A 14,285-nucleotide genomic window follows, 5' to 3' on the forward strand; every position below is an offset into this window, starting at 1 on the left:
CAACAACTAGTGTTGCATCAGATAAGAATTGCCACCTCATAAGAGACACTTAGGCCTATGACTGGATGTATGACATATTTATATTTTAGCAGGAGACATCTTACAACATTGCAGGTCACCAGGTGAACGCTGAACACAAAAGAGATGTATCTAATTCTTCATACAGCCTGTTTCAGCTCTTTTCAGCAGTGTTATTTTCACTGAAGGCCAAGGCAGAAACACATGTTCTTGGGTGTGCCTTCATCGATGAGGCAAACATCTTGGACTTCCCATGATATTTCACAACTTGTGTGTCCTGCATTAGTGGAGATGTAGTCGTAGAACTCCAGCAACTCCTGTTGGTGATGACAGAAAAAAGAATGTGATCTTACACACGTCATTATAAAGATATGCTTTACTCTAGGTGTTTTTATTATACATCAGACAGCACGTTTTTGCAAGTATATGCAATTTTATTTTTAATTGTTGTGCATAGTTTATTAATATTGGACCAAGAAAGGACATATGCTGCAAGTAGTTGCATTTCATCCACGGCAAAACATCCTGGCTGGCAGCCTACAGTATGTGTCACTGTATGGTAGAGGTTAGGTGTTTCAAATGTTATCAGAGATGTCCCAACTTCCTGCAACAAACTGGTGTCAGCATTTACGGTATTTTCACTTCTTTGTCATCCAAAGCTGTTCTCTTTTATTTAAACTTTATCCAGAGTAAAAAGCAGAAGTGTTTTAATTACCGTACTGTTGGTGAAATTTTATATTAATTTTACAATGTATTATTATATTGTTAGTTGTATTTATTCATTAATGTTTTACCACATACTATCGCCAATGAAAAATAGGTAATGTGTATTTCCTGCTCTGGTCTGGTTAAGGTAATATGCCGCCACTGCAATAAAAATTACACATATTTTGCATTTAACCACATATTATTTACCCCAATACCAATTACCACTTTGCAGTCTGATTAAATATATTGTACAATAGTATATTAATGGATTTTAACACCTTTGAAACATCGCGTGAACTTTATTTTCTAGGTTTTTCCAGCCAACTCAACGCACCTTTGTTAGGTGTGTTAGTTTTGTGTCACTATAGTGATTTTTGGTCATATGGCGGAATTGCCGTTGTCATGCCTTTTGTTTCATCAGCAGCAGTATTTTTAAGATGAGTCTTACTAACACTGCTGCCCTAGTTTTGGGGTTGTAGTCTGCAAATGTAACCACGGCGGACGGATGTACCTTGCAGGCAGGAAACCCGCAAACGGTTTCTTAAACAACACAAAGCGTCACTGTTCAACGGGCGGCGCTGTGAGACTAAACAAGCGGCCTTTGTGTCTTTGACGGGTCGTCTGCCATCAGAGGAGCTCAGTTCAGTTGGCTAGCGGAACAACAGCAGCAGCAGCAGCAGCGGATGGTACAGATTCAGCTTCGGTTACCAGCCTCAAACCGAGATTTGTTACTGCATTCTGTTTATGTGAAACTAAAGGTAAAGTACCCGTTTTGCCGGCGCGTACAGCTAGCCCAGCTTTAGCAACACAAGCACGGAAAGCTAACAGAGATTTGTAACGTTAGTGTTAACTGAAGTAGCAAACGGCAACGTTGTGTTAGCTGTTAGCTGTTAGCTAGCTTATGAAACGGAAACGGATTTGTCATGGATTAGCTAAAATGGTTAACGGTGCAGAGCATCGCAGCACAATAAAACTGAACGTTATGGCGAGGAAATCTTACAGAAGTTATTGCTTTAAAGTAGCCCAGATTTATTTAGCTATCATTGTCGCATTTAGCCAGTGTCTTTACATTAAAATGCAATTTAGCGATTAGTCACGTTTAGCTGATAGCTTGCCTTGGCTGGTTTGGTGTTAGCAGTCAGTTCCTTTATGAATTAGCTCGTTAAGAGGATTAGTCAGTCACAACCAGGCTGCCTCAGACTGCTTGTAGCCATCAGCAACCATTATATTTGCTTGCCACACTTGGTGTACAACTTCCTGTAGCCTCAAAGGGGTATTAATGTTTGTGTAACACATTATGTAACTAAGACATGTGTTCATGTTGTTATTTTTGTTGCTGCCCAAAACAGCCTGTGGAGGTTGTTGAGGGGCAGATGAGTTTGATAGGTGAGCAGATCAGTCAGTGGCTAACAGCTGTGGAGTCCAAGGCTGTGGACGTTTAGTTCATGACATGCAGGATGCAAGAAAGGAGCTTTTGTTCAGAGGACATCTTAGTCTGTGGTTCATCACAAAGCTCTAGTTAATGCTCCCTGTCTCTGTTTTCCCAGTTAACTAATTCTTATGAATAAATCATCAGATGTTTGCTTATTTGCTGAAGTGACCAAGAAGCAAACTTAACTAACCTACATTAAGATAGTCCATGAATTTAGCCAGTTGTCAAGTTGCTTATGTGCTTTAAAGTAAACAACCGCCAAATATCTTTTCAGTGTGTCTGCACAGTTTGATAATGTATGGTTTCCTCCTCTCAATCAGGTGACATTGCCTTGTATGGAATGACAACCTCACACCGATATATTGAATCCAAGCTAGCGGGTAAGTTGTCACTCTGCAGTCAGAGTTAATACTGTGTGTCAGTTCACCCTGTGTTGATGTGCCATTGTCCTGTTTCACAATTTTACATTAGCTCGCTTTGCTGACATGGAGTGGCAGACACCAGCTGTGTCAGAGAAGTTCCAAAGCCGTTTTGGCCGCCGGCCTGGAACATCGGACAGTGGGGACACTGGTCTTGGCACCTCAGCATCTGACAGCACAGAAGGTGATCACTTTTGCTTGTTCTTCGCCCCTCCCTATAGTGTGTATTGTGTAACATTGTTGTGAAGTATGTGTGTCAGCGATGGTGCTCCGGTTTTAACTCCATACAGCCAGAGGTGGGTGCTTTTTGTCAGCTGCATATATGTGGTCTTTACAGGGTATCTGTGTTCTGTAGCAGGGCTGTTTACCATTTAAACTTATATACTTTGAAATCAGTGTTAGCTTGAAAGTTAAGAACAGTCATATCATGTATCAAGAAGCCGCACATGGCCCCCAGACTCAACCGCAACCCCTTTTTTTTGTGCTGAGGCTGAAAAGACTTCATCTTCACGTTTGTGTCGGTGTTTCTTAGGCTATTTATGGAGTGAGAAAATGTTTGTGATCCACTGTGGGTGCTTGGGAGATTTGCAGAGGTAGATTAGAGTCCCAGCCAAAAATGCCCCAAGGCTCTGCTGCACTACTCCGGTGTTGTGGTTAATTGGGAGGATGGGGTGTTGGGATGCCAGGGCTGGACGGCTAAATGGAAACTGGACCTTGCCTTAGGTGTGAAATGTCAAAGTCAACAAGGTTTTTTTGAATATTATGTTTTTAAATGGGAATATCCCACTGGAGAAAATGTGAACTCTCAGTGGAGATGGGACGTGCGTGCATGTACTATATTTATACAAGTATGTCCGCTGAGTGGAAAAAATAACAGACTCACATTATCAGAAAGGTTCTGTGTAGTGACTGACCTGCTGGGGACAACAGGAAACACTACAAAATAATAGACTGAAAAAACATGAGAAGTGTATGAACACTGTAGGGTCTGGACTGTACAAAGCTGGCATTCATGACAGGGCTGCCTTTTGGAAACTGTTCATAACAACTGCAAACAGGTCAATGGTGTCCTGGCATAAACTTGCCTCTGTGTGTTGGCTTTCCTGAGGTAGTCTTAAGGACACAAGGCTACATTTAACACACAATGTCTTTGGCCATTTGTTAAACATTGTAGTGGATTTTTGGTGGTGTGGCTAAAATGTGTCAGATTTTTGTCACTTTTGTAATTAGACTATTTTATGCACACTTCTACTTAAATTGATTGAGTGCTTCCCCGATCAACACAGTGAATTAAAAGATCTCTGAACACCACTTGTTACTGCAACAGTCACAAGATCTGCACATCACTAAACCTGAAAGGGAAAGTGAAGAGAACAGTTAGTAATGTTAGCAGATGCATATCTTCTACATCTTCCAAATAACTGAATAGGCTTAGTGTTGAGGTGTCCAGTGTTATTTTACAAGCCCTGAGCACGCTGTTCATTCAGCTTGTAAGACAATGTTCCTGGAGGGATTGAAGCTACATTCAAGAAAAGCGTGGCCCAGCTCCTTATTAGACTGTTAATATTCATTAGTTGTCCAGTTTGCATGATATTTTTTCCAACCCTGTGCATGTGCTTGTTTTTTAGATACATTTCTTTATATCGGTTGTCTACATTTGAGCTTAATCTACTACTGACAGACTTGATTGTTTGGTTACAACTGTTGAGCATGCTATCGGTGCTTGTACAGCTTTGTCCTGGCACTTAAACCAACAGCCGTGCCTAGCAACGTGACAATTAGCCCCACATTTAGGCACAATAATGACCCGTTGGAGACAATACCACATAGCATACTTGGTGTCTAAATTAAACCGCTTCAGAATACTTTACTTTTTTTAAAGAAAGGACCATTGTTTTTTCATTTTAGTTGCTATGTTTTTAAAACCTTCTGTTTTACAGCTGCAGGTAATTCGTATTATGTTTTATACTTTCCAAAGGCAGGAATGTCTGTTCAGCAAACATCTACCGATTATTCCTCTTACAAAGTAGTTTAGACTTGTTCTAGCCAGACATGTTGAATCAGTGGTGCCTGAAGGCTTCTTTTATATGTGAAGTTTTACCTTACCGAAAGCCTGATGTTGTTTCCATAATATTCTTGCCTTTGTACTAAGTATTATTTTTCCCTGTGACAGAGAAGTTTCTAGTTTAACAAAGTCGTGGTTTTAAGCTGGACAGGACAAACGTATCCCATTCAGGCTTTGACTTTGAATGTACACGTGTGTGATGTTACAGTGGGAGGAGGCAAGGTGCTTAAATAAGCGGCACCCACAGATCACTCTGTAACATGAGAGGTGGGCTATAAATACCCCTAACCTTTCCTGTGTGTGCCTGTTTGTGTGTGTTTGCTTCGAGCTTGGTACAAGCTGGTTTGGCTGTTCGAGGACAATACAGTTTTGGGCACAGGGCCTGCCTGCTGCGTCGCTGTCAGTCTTGGCTTCATAGGTTGATTTGGTACCGTTGAGAAATGCAGAGGACGGACTTTTGTTTTGATTTAAGGCATTCAGTGGCTAAGCTGACCTCAGTTCAGCTGTAAAAAAACATGCCACAGCTAATAACATGTTTGTTGCGCTGGAGTGAACGCCAGGTTTCCAGACTTCAACAGGTCTCTCAGGTTTGTAATGCTGCTGAAATCAGAGTTATGTAACTTTGAATTGTGTCCAGGCTTGTGGAGATATCTGTGGGCTGTTTGTCGTGATCTTAGCTATGTTCTTGAAGATCCTTGTATGCATAATGTGATCGCTGAGGTTTTCAAATGAAGACAGTTAACATTTTTGTGTGTGCTTAATGGAGCGGATTGGGTGTATACTCTGAAGTCTGAGGGTGTTTCTCTTTGCATGTTGTTGAGGGAATAATTGCAAGAAAAAGAAGACAGTTTAGTCAGCAGTTCTATTGTAACAGTGGATTATAATTTGTTGATATGTACACTCAGCAATGTGGCAACTAACACAAGCTTTATCAGTGCTATACAGCAACATATGTTTCTGTTAATCATGTAATATGGAGCTTTTATTCTGCGCATTGGTTTAAGTCTATTATAAGCCTATTCCCTGGGTTGAGTCAGTCAGAGCCAGTTAATTCTTTCAGTGGTGACACCTCATCATCAAAGTAGGCCACCCATAAACCCTGCTGCATCTACTTTACATCACCGACTGAAAATAGAGAAAATGGCCTGCAGTATTGCTCTAGATATTCTGCACTGGTTTAACAAGGTCTATAGTGAGAGAATACCAGTTAATGTAATTTCGAATAACTCTTTCTTCTTTTCCTTTTCAAAGATTTCTGCAGTTCCAGCAGCAGCCCCCCTTTCCAGCCCATCCGCAGTCAGATCCCAATACCTACTGCACATGTCATGCCATCCACGGCCGGAGCCCCGGCCTCTAAGCCCCGTTCATGTGTCCAGGAGGATTCCCTGTCCTCCGAGGGTCACAGGTCTTCCTCAAGTTCCAGAACCCCAAGTGGCTCCACCTCAAAGTCTTCCTCTCTCTCCAAATCAGCATCTTCACCTAACCTGGATGCTCAGGCTGGTGTGGGAAGCGATCATGTGGGGCCAAAGCCAGACTGCCTGAGCCGCTACCGCAGCCTTGTCAATGGGCTGGACCACTCGCTTTTCCCCTCGGATCACACGCGGATGGATGAGGGCCAGAGGTTTGACACTCCTGCTGTGGAGCCTACGCTAAATCAGTCAGCCCTGTTGGGGGGGTTATGCCCTGATGTCAGACTCCGATTACAGGCGACCGGGATTAGAGACACCCCAGACTGTGTGTCTGAGGCCTACAGAGGCAGCATGGAGCACAGCTATAAGGTTTTGCCTGAAGCTAGGCCTGGGGTTCCCGGCACAGCGGAAACCTCTAATCAGAGGGGCAGTCAGCCTGGTGCGGCCGGATCTGCTGGAGTTTATGCAAACCCTCTCAGCCTGCAGACACAGGCTCTGCTGAGGGAGCACGCAGGCTCCAAAGGTTATGAGCCATTGCGGCAGGACAGATGTGGTGAACTGTCCAGCTGGCAGCAACAACAGCAACATAAGCAGCAACTGGAGAGTTTACGCCTGCAAGTGGAGCAAATGCAGGTAAGCATTTATCCTGAAATTATACTTCACTAGAGGAAAAGAAACACATTAGACACACTTCAGAGTGTTTGTTTATTTATGTCATAACTGTCAGCGTTTCTTTTGGATCATAGTAGGGGGCAGACATCGTGTCACTTTGTCTTACAACTCTGCTGCTGGGTGACAAAACAAACTTGTTGTAGGGAAACACCTTGATAACTTACAGGCCAACGGAGCAGACTTGTGGGGTAGTCGCTTTGTTCGTGGACATTGAAATCTGTCCAGAAATTTAGATCCTGACACATATATAGGTCAACACTGGGAAAATAACGTCCCATCAAATAAAGCCCGAAGCCATACAGACGGCTTGTCCTATTTTATGGCAGGATTTGTCACGTCAGTCAGCAAAATCAAAATCAGAAGCACTTCAAAGGGGTCTCTGTTGTCTGCTGTCGGGTTAGAAAAGTTGCATCTTATCACATGTTTCATTCATATAATCCTATAGTTGATCAATGCCAGACAGCTGATTACAGCTTCTCATTTGCAGTGTGTAAAAAGCTGTTGAAATAATGAAAAGTGTTTTGCGCAACAGCTTTTTACCACTAATTTTTTTCCCCTATGCCAGATGCTGACAAAGTGCCACAATGGAGTGACTTCCTCGTACTGTGTACTGACGCATTAACTGACATTATCATTTTTACACAGTTTTTAAGTACTTTTTACTCATCTGAAATACTGGAAGAAATATTTAAACGTAAATTGGGTAGAAGGGGTTTTTACTGTTTGAAGAAACTGTTGACCTTCCTGTGAGTCATACTCCTGATAATCATTCAAACATTGCCTCATAAACTAAATGATATCTCTTTAAGCTTTGAGAGGAGCATTCATTCATGGTGCTAAATGTATTCTTCGGGGCACCAGAATACAGCAGCATTTGGCAGAGCTTCTAGTGTGTGTTGGAAGAAAGCCTTTAAATAGTCTCGGAGGTGGAATTACATTCTATTCTAGAAGAGAGATCTGCACCGCTTGATACTCATCGAGTCTTATTTCTCTTATTTTCTCTTATGATAACTGTTAGAAACTGATCATGTTGTTATTGACAAAGTGTCTATGAGTCAGTTGTCAGATGACTGCTGTGGTATAAGAATAATTTGATCAGGTGTCAGGCTACGAAAGGCTAGCACTAATTCCTGAGCTGTTTGCATTATGTTTTGTTACTATTTTTAGAGTTAGGTTTTAACACCTGTATTGCTATACTATACTGTGCTGAAAGTGTCAGTGGTAGACAAAGTTTTTGATAAGGTAAACCGGATTTTTAAATCTTTGCTTTAATCTCCATTGTGTGATTTCTCCACACAATGCAGGTTTAACTGTCACATGGTGTTTGTCTTTTCGTTACAGTTGATGAGTGCTGGAGTGGGTCAGTACCCATCTCTGTACTCGACGCCTGTTCACTCGGAGTCTGGCAAGTGGGACGCTCTGGTCAAAGCCAGTGAGAGTCTGCTGAAGGAGAAGGAGCTTATCATCGAGAGGCAAGTGCTTCTGATCATTTTACTTCTCCTGTGGAGGGCAAGGGAATCTTCTTATTGCTACTTGATAATAATACATTTCTTAATGCTTTGTGATACAGTTCATATTGCCTTGATACTGTGAAATATAGTCTTTATGTTTGTCTTTTAACTGTAGGGTGCTTTAACAGATTGTTTTTCCACAATGTTGCTGACTTTATTGTTTCTCTTGTGTTAACAATGGTTGGACCCGGTAATGATGCAGACAAAAGCAGCACATGTCCCAGTTGGAGCAGCGTCTGAGGGAAAGCGAGCTGCAGGTTCACGGAGCCCTCCTGGGTCGAGGAGCTTCTTATGGGGATATGTGTATGCTGCGGCTACAGGTGAGAGAAAACATGTACCAGCTCCTAAAAACAAACACTGAGAGCCCTGTGCCGTATTGTTATCGTCTTTACAAACTGTTAACCCTCAAGAACCTTTATTGAAACTTAAGTATGACATGGTGGCTTTACAGGAGGCTCAGAGGGAGAACGCCTTTCTGAGGGCGCAGTTTACTGAGCGTACCGACTGTGTTGCCCTGGAGAAAGCGGAGGCAGAGCGCAGACTGGGGGCCGTTGAGGCCGAGACACGCCGACTAACTGACAGCCTGAAAGAGACCTGTGAGAGACACGCAGAGGAGATGAAGAAACAGGAAGAGAGGGTTTGTGCTTGCCTAACACATCCTCCTAACATACGTCTGTTTTAGTGCCATTTATTGGTTGAGAACTGCATTTAAATCTCGGCTTTGGTGACGTCAGTAATGAAGAGAAGTTCCTGCCAAACTTCCTGCCACAACAGTACCAAAGAGCTAATATTACAAGAAATGGAAACAAAACACACAGGAACCCTTTAACTCTCCACAGGAGCTGAGATGCTATTTATAAGATCACTGTTAAACTTAGTACATAAATAGATGAATAGATGTTGTGTTTAACTGCAGGCCTAACAAGTTCAGTTTATCATTTTCATACAGAAAGATCAATGGTGCTAAAGCGGCTTCCCTGAGGCCAACATGTGTGACTAACTGTTTGTAGGAACAGTTAGTCACACGTAGAGTTATGAATGAGTCTCACGCCTATTACTTCTTGAGCATATCATCCTGCTTACCACATTTGCCTATTTGTGCAGATCCGCAGTCGAGACAAGCACATCAACAACTTAAAAAAGAAGTGTCAGAAGGAGGCGGAGCTGAAGAGGGAGAACCAGCAGCGTATTGAGACTCTGGAGCGCTATCTAGCTGACCTGCCCACCTTGGAGGACTACCAGAGTCAGAATAAGCAGGTCAGCACAGTTTCACCTTTCTTACTGGGTTTGTTTTGATATACATGGGTCAAGGTGTGTAAACCATTAAACCTGGATATGTCTTTTATATGTTATTTTGTCAGCTTGTAGAGGCTGAACAGCAGGCGGCTCAGCTACAAGAGAAGGTACGAGAACTGGAGGTCTGTCTGGAGACGACGCGCTCACAACTACGGGAAAAAGACACACAGCTGGAAGATCAGAAACGCAGGGAAAGAGACCTGCTGACCACCATTACTGAGTATGTACACACACACACATCAACAATAATATCATCTTCTCAGTGTGCATGTTAACTCAGAAAGTAATAACTCTGCCTGATGTGTGTTTTTGTTTTTGTCCTCATCAGTATGCAGCAGCGGGTACAGCAGGGCCTCGAGGATGGAGCCAGACTGCCTTCCCTGGATATGGAGAAGCTCATAGGAGAGAATAATGCTTTGAGGGAGGAGCAGCAGAGACACAAAAAGGTCTGTTGTTTGTCTGTTTTGTGCATTTCCTCTATAAAAAGATCTTGTGGGTACACCTGATACTTGAAATACTTTTGTGACCAGGGATGAGCATTTTAATTAACTTCCATATTCAAGTATTTTCTGTCACTGCACTGAAGGAGTGTTTCCCGAGCCGCTCTTCCCCAAGACATCTCACTGTCTGCCCAGTAGTACAAGCTCACACAGCAGCAGTGGTTAACATCCCAAAACCAACAAACCATCACCAGCACCAAAACAGCTTGACTCTGCTGTTAAACCTGTTAATAACTTTTAGGTTATTTAAACCGCGTGATGTTAACTGTAAGCCCTATCAGCAGAGGTCACACTCCTGCAGCAGTAGTCTTGTGATAAGCAGATAAAGAGAGCTGCTGAGGGAAGCAATACACCGCACCCAGCTCTACATTAAAATAAGATTTCACCCATTTTAAATAGTAAAAATTATATATAAAAGTCATGTTCACATGTGGGAGGGGCAGCTGTGAGTACTTTATACATTGACTGAAAACTGATGTTTCAAGAGTACTCAGGTACTATTGCTGTCACTACTTGCGACAGCTTTATTTTAAATGCTCATTGGACTGCTACTGTTCTTGAAGTACAGTGGGTATTAAAGGAAATTTGATAAACTAGACTACTATAGACTATTTTAAATTGACCTCTTTCAAATTAGACTTCATGAACTGTTCACTCTGTGCCATGTAATTGTAGTGTTACTGTTCATATGCTTGACCCAAATGACTTCAGCAACAAAAAGTTGATCTAGCTGAGTAAGGTGAGAGGAACTATGTGTTAGAAACAAGAAGTGATCAGTTTTCTGGAAGCATGTTTCTGTATATTGTGGTTAAAGGCTTGTGGCAGCAAGCTGTCCATCATCTGTTAATCATTTTTAAGTCATATTTGTTGGTCTGGTTTGTCTTCTTAAATCTCCTTTGTAATGTTAACCGTGCTGTCTGTGCTGCTGTGTGCTGCGAAGAACACGCTTCTGTCCGTAAGCACATACACAATTTCCACAAAGCTCAGGTCATGACCTCCCAGTACGACAGAACAGGGAGGTTAAAGAATGATGTAATTTGATAATAGAAATGAAAGGATTAGGAGATGACTGTTGCATTATGTTGTCTTCTCTTTGCAGGTCATTGAGAAGCAGCACCGAATGATGGAACAGCTTGGCTCTCAGATCCAGGTGACTGTCTCTTCACAATGAGTCTAAATTATTGGTGTGGTTACTGTTCAGTTTATAGTCCTTTAACATTTGTGAGTTACTGTTTGTGTCTGCAGGCTTTGGAGGAGCAGATATCTCAGGAGGAGAGCAGCTCTCAAGCTCTCCGAGAAGATGTGTTGGCCAAAGAACAGAATGTGTTGGAGCTCCACGCGGCCATGAAGGAGGTGAGATAGACTAATAACAAAGTGTGGTGTTGTTTACAGAGAACCTGTGAGTCTTTAAAAAAAACCTGTTCACAAACTGCACAACTCTTTCACTGGATAATATTGATCCTGACTGCTGTGTTTCAGCTGTCGGCCCAGAACCAGGAGCTGATGGAGCAGAATCTGACCCTGCAGGAGCAAATGAGTGATCCAGAGCAGAGGGGCACTAACCAGGCCTCCTCTGCCCTGCAGCCAGCTGGGGCTCGTCTCACTCAAAGGCTTCATGTAGAGATCGCGTCCTGTCTCAGTGACCTGCGCTCCCTGTGCAGCATTCTCACCCAGAGAGCTCATGGACAAGACCCCAACCTCTCACTGCTGCTCGGTCTCACATGTAAGCACTACTTAAATTTTACTCTGTCAGTGCAATAGATATTTTCAGGGAAGAGTCAGTGTTGTGAAATGCTGCTACATGTAGCTACATGCTAACATCAGGAAAACGTGATCTTGGTTGGGGATGCTTTAAATTTCTGCCCGATTTCAGATCATATTCCTGCTGAAACATGTTAGATTGTTAAGATTTTGGTTAAGGAGCTTTTAGTGGTGATTTTTCATGGTAAAAAGAGCACCATACTGCATTACAATCATTCCCCGGCTGCAGTGACAGTGCACAGACACCAGGGTGCGGATGTGGAAGACTTGGGCGTCTTGGGGAGTGGGCTTAAAAAGACTAAAATAGTGTTTCACCACGGACAGTGTGATGAAAATAATATATTATTTGGAACAATAAAGCTTGTAAGTTAAACATGATCAAGTAGAAACCGAAAATACAAGTATGAACCTGTAAATAAAATCCCCTTTGAAGTCTGGAGGATTGTACAGCATGAATCAGAGTCATGTTTTGTTTTCCCAGCGCCCCCACCAGTGGCAGAGCAGGACGAAGACTGGATGAGTCCCGAGGTGCTGCAGAAGAAGCTGGTTGAAGCTCAACAGCTGCGTCGTGATGTCGAGGAACTACGCAACGTAATACTGGACCGGTATGCGCAGGACATGGGAGAAAACTGCATCACCCAATAACATCGCCACCCAAGTGGCGATGGAGGAAACTTGCCCCACTTCACCTCTGAAGCATCTAAAACGGGCTTGTCTTTCATGACTAGTTACTGAATGTCAGAAAGAGGACTGGATTTCAATTTTCTTAAAATGAGGACAGAGGAAAGCCCAAATGGTTTAGCTTCTTCTTCTTCTTCTCTGGACTGACTGTACGTTGATTCTCAAGCCTGCCTGTAGCTCAGAACCCTCCCATCCCCCCGGTGAGTTCATCTATTTCAGTCCAAGGGCTAACGGAAAATAACTTACCTCTAATACTTGATCCTTAAGCATTGTGAGTGTGTTTTTTTATTAATGATGACATGAATACTGTCAGTTACCAAACAGTCTTATCCTTTTTGTTCCACTCTAGTGGATAACTATTTGTGTAGAAGTCCCACAAATATAATTTATTTAAACCTTAATTTCCCTCTTGAGGGGAATTATCCAAGAAGTGGTTGACAATCAACTGAAAATATCATAACCTGTGCTTTTAACTGAATTCACAAGGAAGTGTTACTAACATGCCATTATTTAAAATGGTGAACACTGTAACATAAGACTCTGCTGTGAGGTATAAGACTTGATACTGAAGGGTTTAATACCAAATCAGCTTCTCACACCAACAGGCCTACAACAGTTTTATTACCAAAGAAACTGGGCGAAGCAGTTGTGCAAGTCTGTGAATGTTTGTGAACGCTTCTCTCTGCTGCAGGCCTCGTTCTGAATGAATACCAAAATGTGCCTTTCTGTCACGTTTGCAACCACAATGCTAATTCATTTTTAGAACAACCACAAAGGGCTGTTTGCAGCTGACTCCTCGAATATGACCTTTCTCTCAGTGTATCAACCAGTAGGATAGTCAATACATTCCCTGACTCTGAATGTAGCAGATAACTCTGGGCCTCATCACACAGCTTGTGGCGGCCCTATACACTGTTTTTGTTCCTGGTAGACAAATGAAGTGAGTTGAAACTCTTCAGTCTGGGTGAGCTTTGCAGACTCTGCTCTAACTTTAGTTTACTGTACATTTCAGGTTGATAATGGCTGACGCGCATTCGACAGAAACTGTTTGATAAACGTATGACTGAGAAACAGTATTAATCTTCAGTATTATTTATTTTGTATTGTTTGCATTGACAACTCAGTGTGAAAGCCTCCTAATGTGTTGCTGTAACAATGTGCTAATGTGTTTGCAAAACTTTTGTAAAGGTCCCATGAAGTGGCTTTTTGATTGTAATTTTCTCCTGTGGTTTGACGTATTTCATAGTAAGATGTTGAGGCTGATGGGAAGTGATAGAGTTTTAAAGACTGGCAGCCGTCACTGAGGGTCCTTCACCTTCTTCATGTCATGTTTTAATCCCACGTGGTGAGGGGTTGGCTGGATCACCCCGAAATCACCAATCACACTGTACTGGATGGAGTTTTATATCGTGTGCAGGAGAAGCCATTTAAAAAAAATAAAACTTGACACTTTACAGGAAGAGAAAGGGATTTTAATATAAATATATGCAACAATGACTTTTTGTCAGAAGAATATAGAGAACAACACACCCAGGGACACACAAGCCATTTTTCATTTCATGGGACCTTTAAAATCTCTAGCACAAGATTTATCTTTGGAAAGTCAGGCTCCGCATGCCTTAACATCTCAAATGTTTTGCAAAAGGGAAAAAGATGTTTATATTTTCATACTTTTGTCCTTATTTGTATTTGCATATTTTAGAAATAAAGATTTTCAACATTTTGTTTTGTTTTAATTTGTTTCAAATTGAATTTATTTTAACTTATTTTTAAATTTATACTACAATTTTCCTTAAAAAAACAATGTACGGAC

At 42.1% G+C, this 14,285-nt stretch overlaps 1 protein-coding gene across 2 annotated transcripts; it reads left to right on the forward strand.

The window, feature by feature from the left end:
* The first annotated feature begins 1,318 nt into the window (after window positions 1-1,318).
* On the forward strand, window positions 1,319-14,208 carry cep85 (centrosomal protein 85). 2 transcript variants are annotated; one of them, XM_049583906.1, is made up of 14 exons: window positions 1,319-1,484; window positions 2,479-2,538; window positions 2,630-2,761; window positions 5,894-6,684; window positions 8,065-8,195; window positions 8,437-8,554; window positions 8,686-8,871; window positions 9,339-9,491; window positions 9,596-9,750; window positions 9,859-9,976; window positions 11,130-11,180; window positions 11,276-11,383; window positions 11,510-11,753; window positions 12,273-14,208. In XM_049583906.1, exons 2-14 carry the CDS (start codon window positions 2,499-2,501, stop codon window positions 12,434-12,436), a joined length of 2,391 nt encoding a protein of 796 aa, XP_049439863.1. In that variant the 5' UTR covers window positions 1,319-1,484; window positions 2,479-2,498; the 3' UTR covers window positions 12,437-14,208. The 2 variants fall into 2 exon arrangements, with proteins under 2 accessions (XP_049439863.1, XP_049439864.1); XM_049583907.1 differs by lacking the exons at window positions 1,319-1,484; window positions 2,479-2,538; window positions 2,630-2,761 and adding an exon at window positions 4,956-5,229.
* The last annotated feature ends 77 nt before the right edge of the window (window positions 14,209-14,285 follow it).

This window comes from Epinephelus fuscoguttatus, linkage group LG8 (assembly GCF_011397635.1).
Source record: "Epinephelus fuscoguttatus linkage group LG8, E.fuscoguttatus.final_Chr_v1".
Classification (NCBI taxonomy): Eukaryota; Metazoa; Chordata; class Actinopteri; order Perciformes; family Serranidae; genus Epinephelus; species Epinephelus fuscoguttatus.

Coding starts and splice junctions, on each gene's coding strand:
- cep85 (XM_049583906.1), top strand. CDS start 2,499: ATGACAACCTCACACCGATATATTGAATCCAAGCTAGCGG. Junction 8,196..8,436: donor AAGGAGCTTATCATCGAGAG/GCAAGTGCTTCT, acceptor GTAATGATGCAG/ACAAAAGCAGCACATGTCCC. Junction 11,754..12,272: donor ACTGCTGCTCGGTCTCACAT/GTAAGCACTACT, acceptor TTGTTTTCCCAG/CGCCCCCACCAGTGGCAGAG.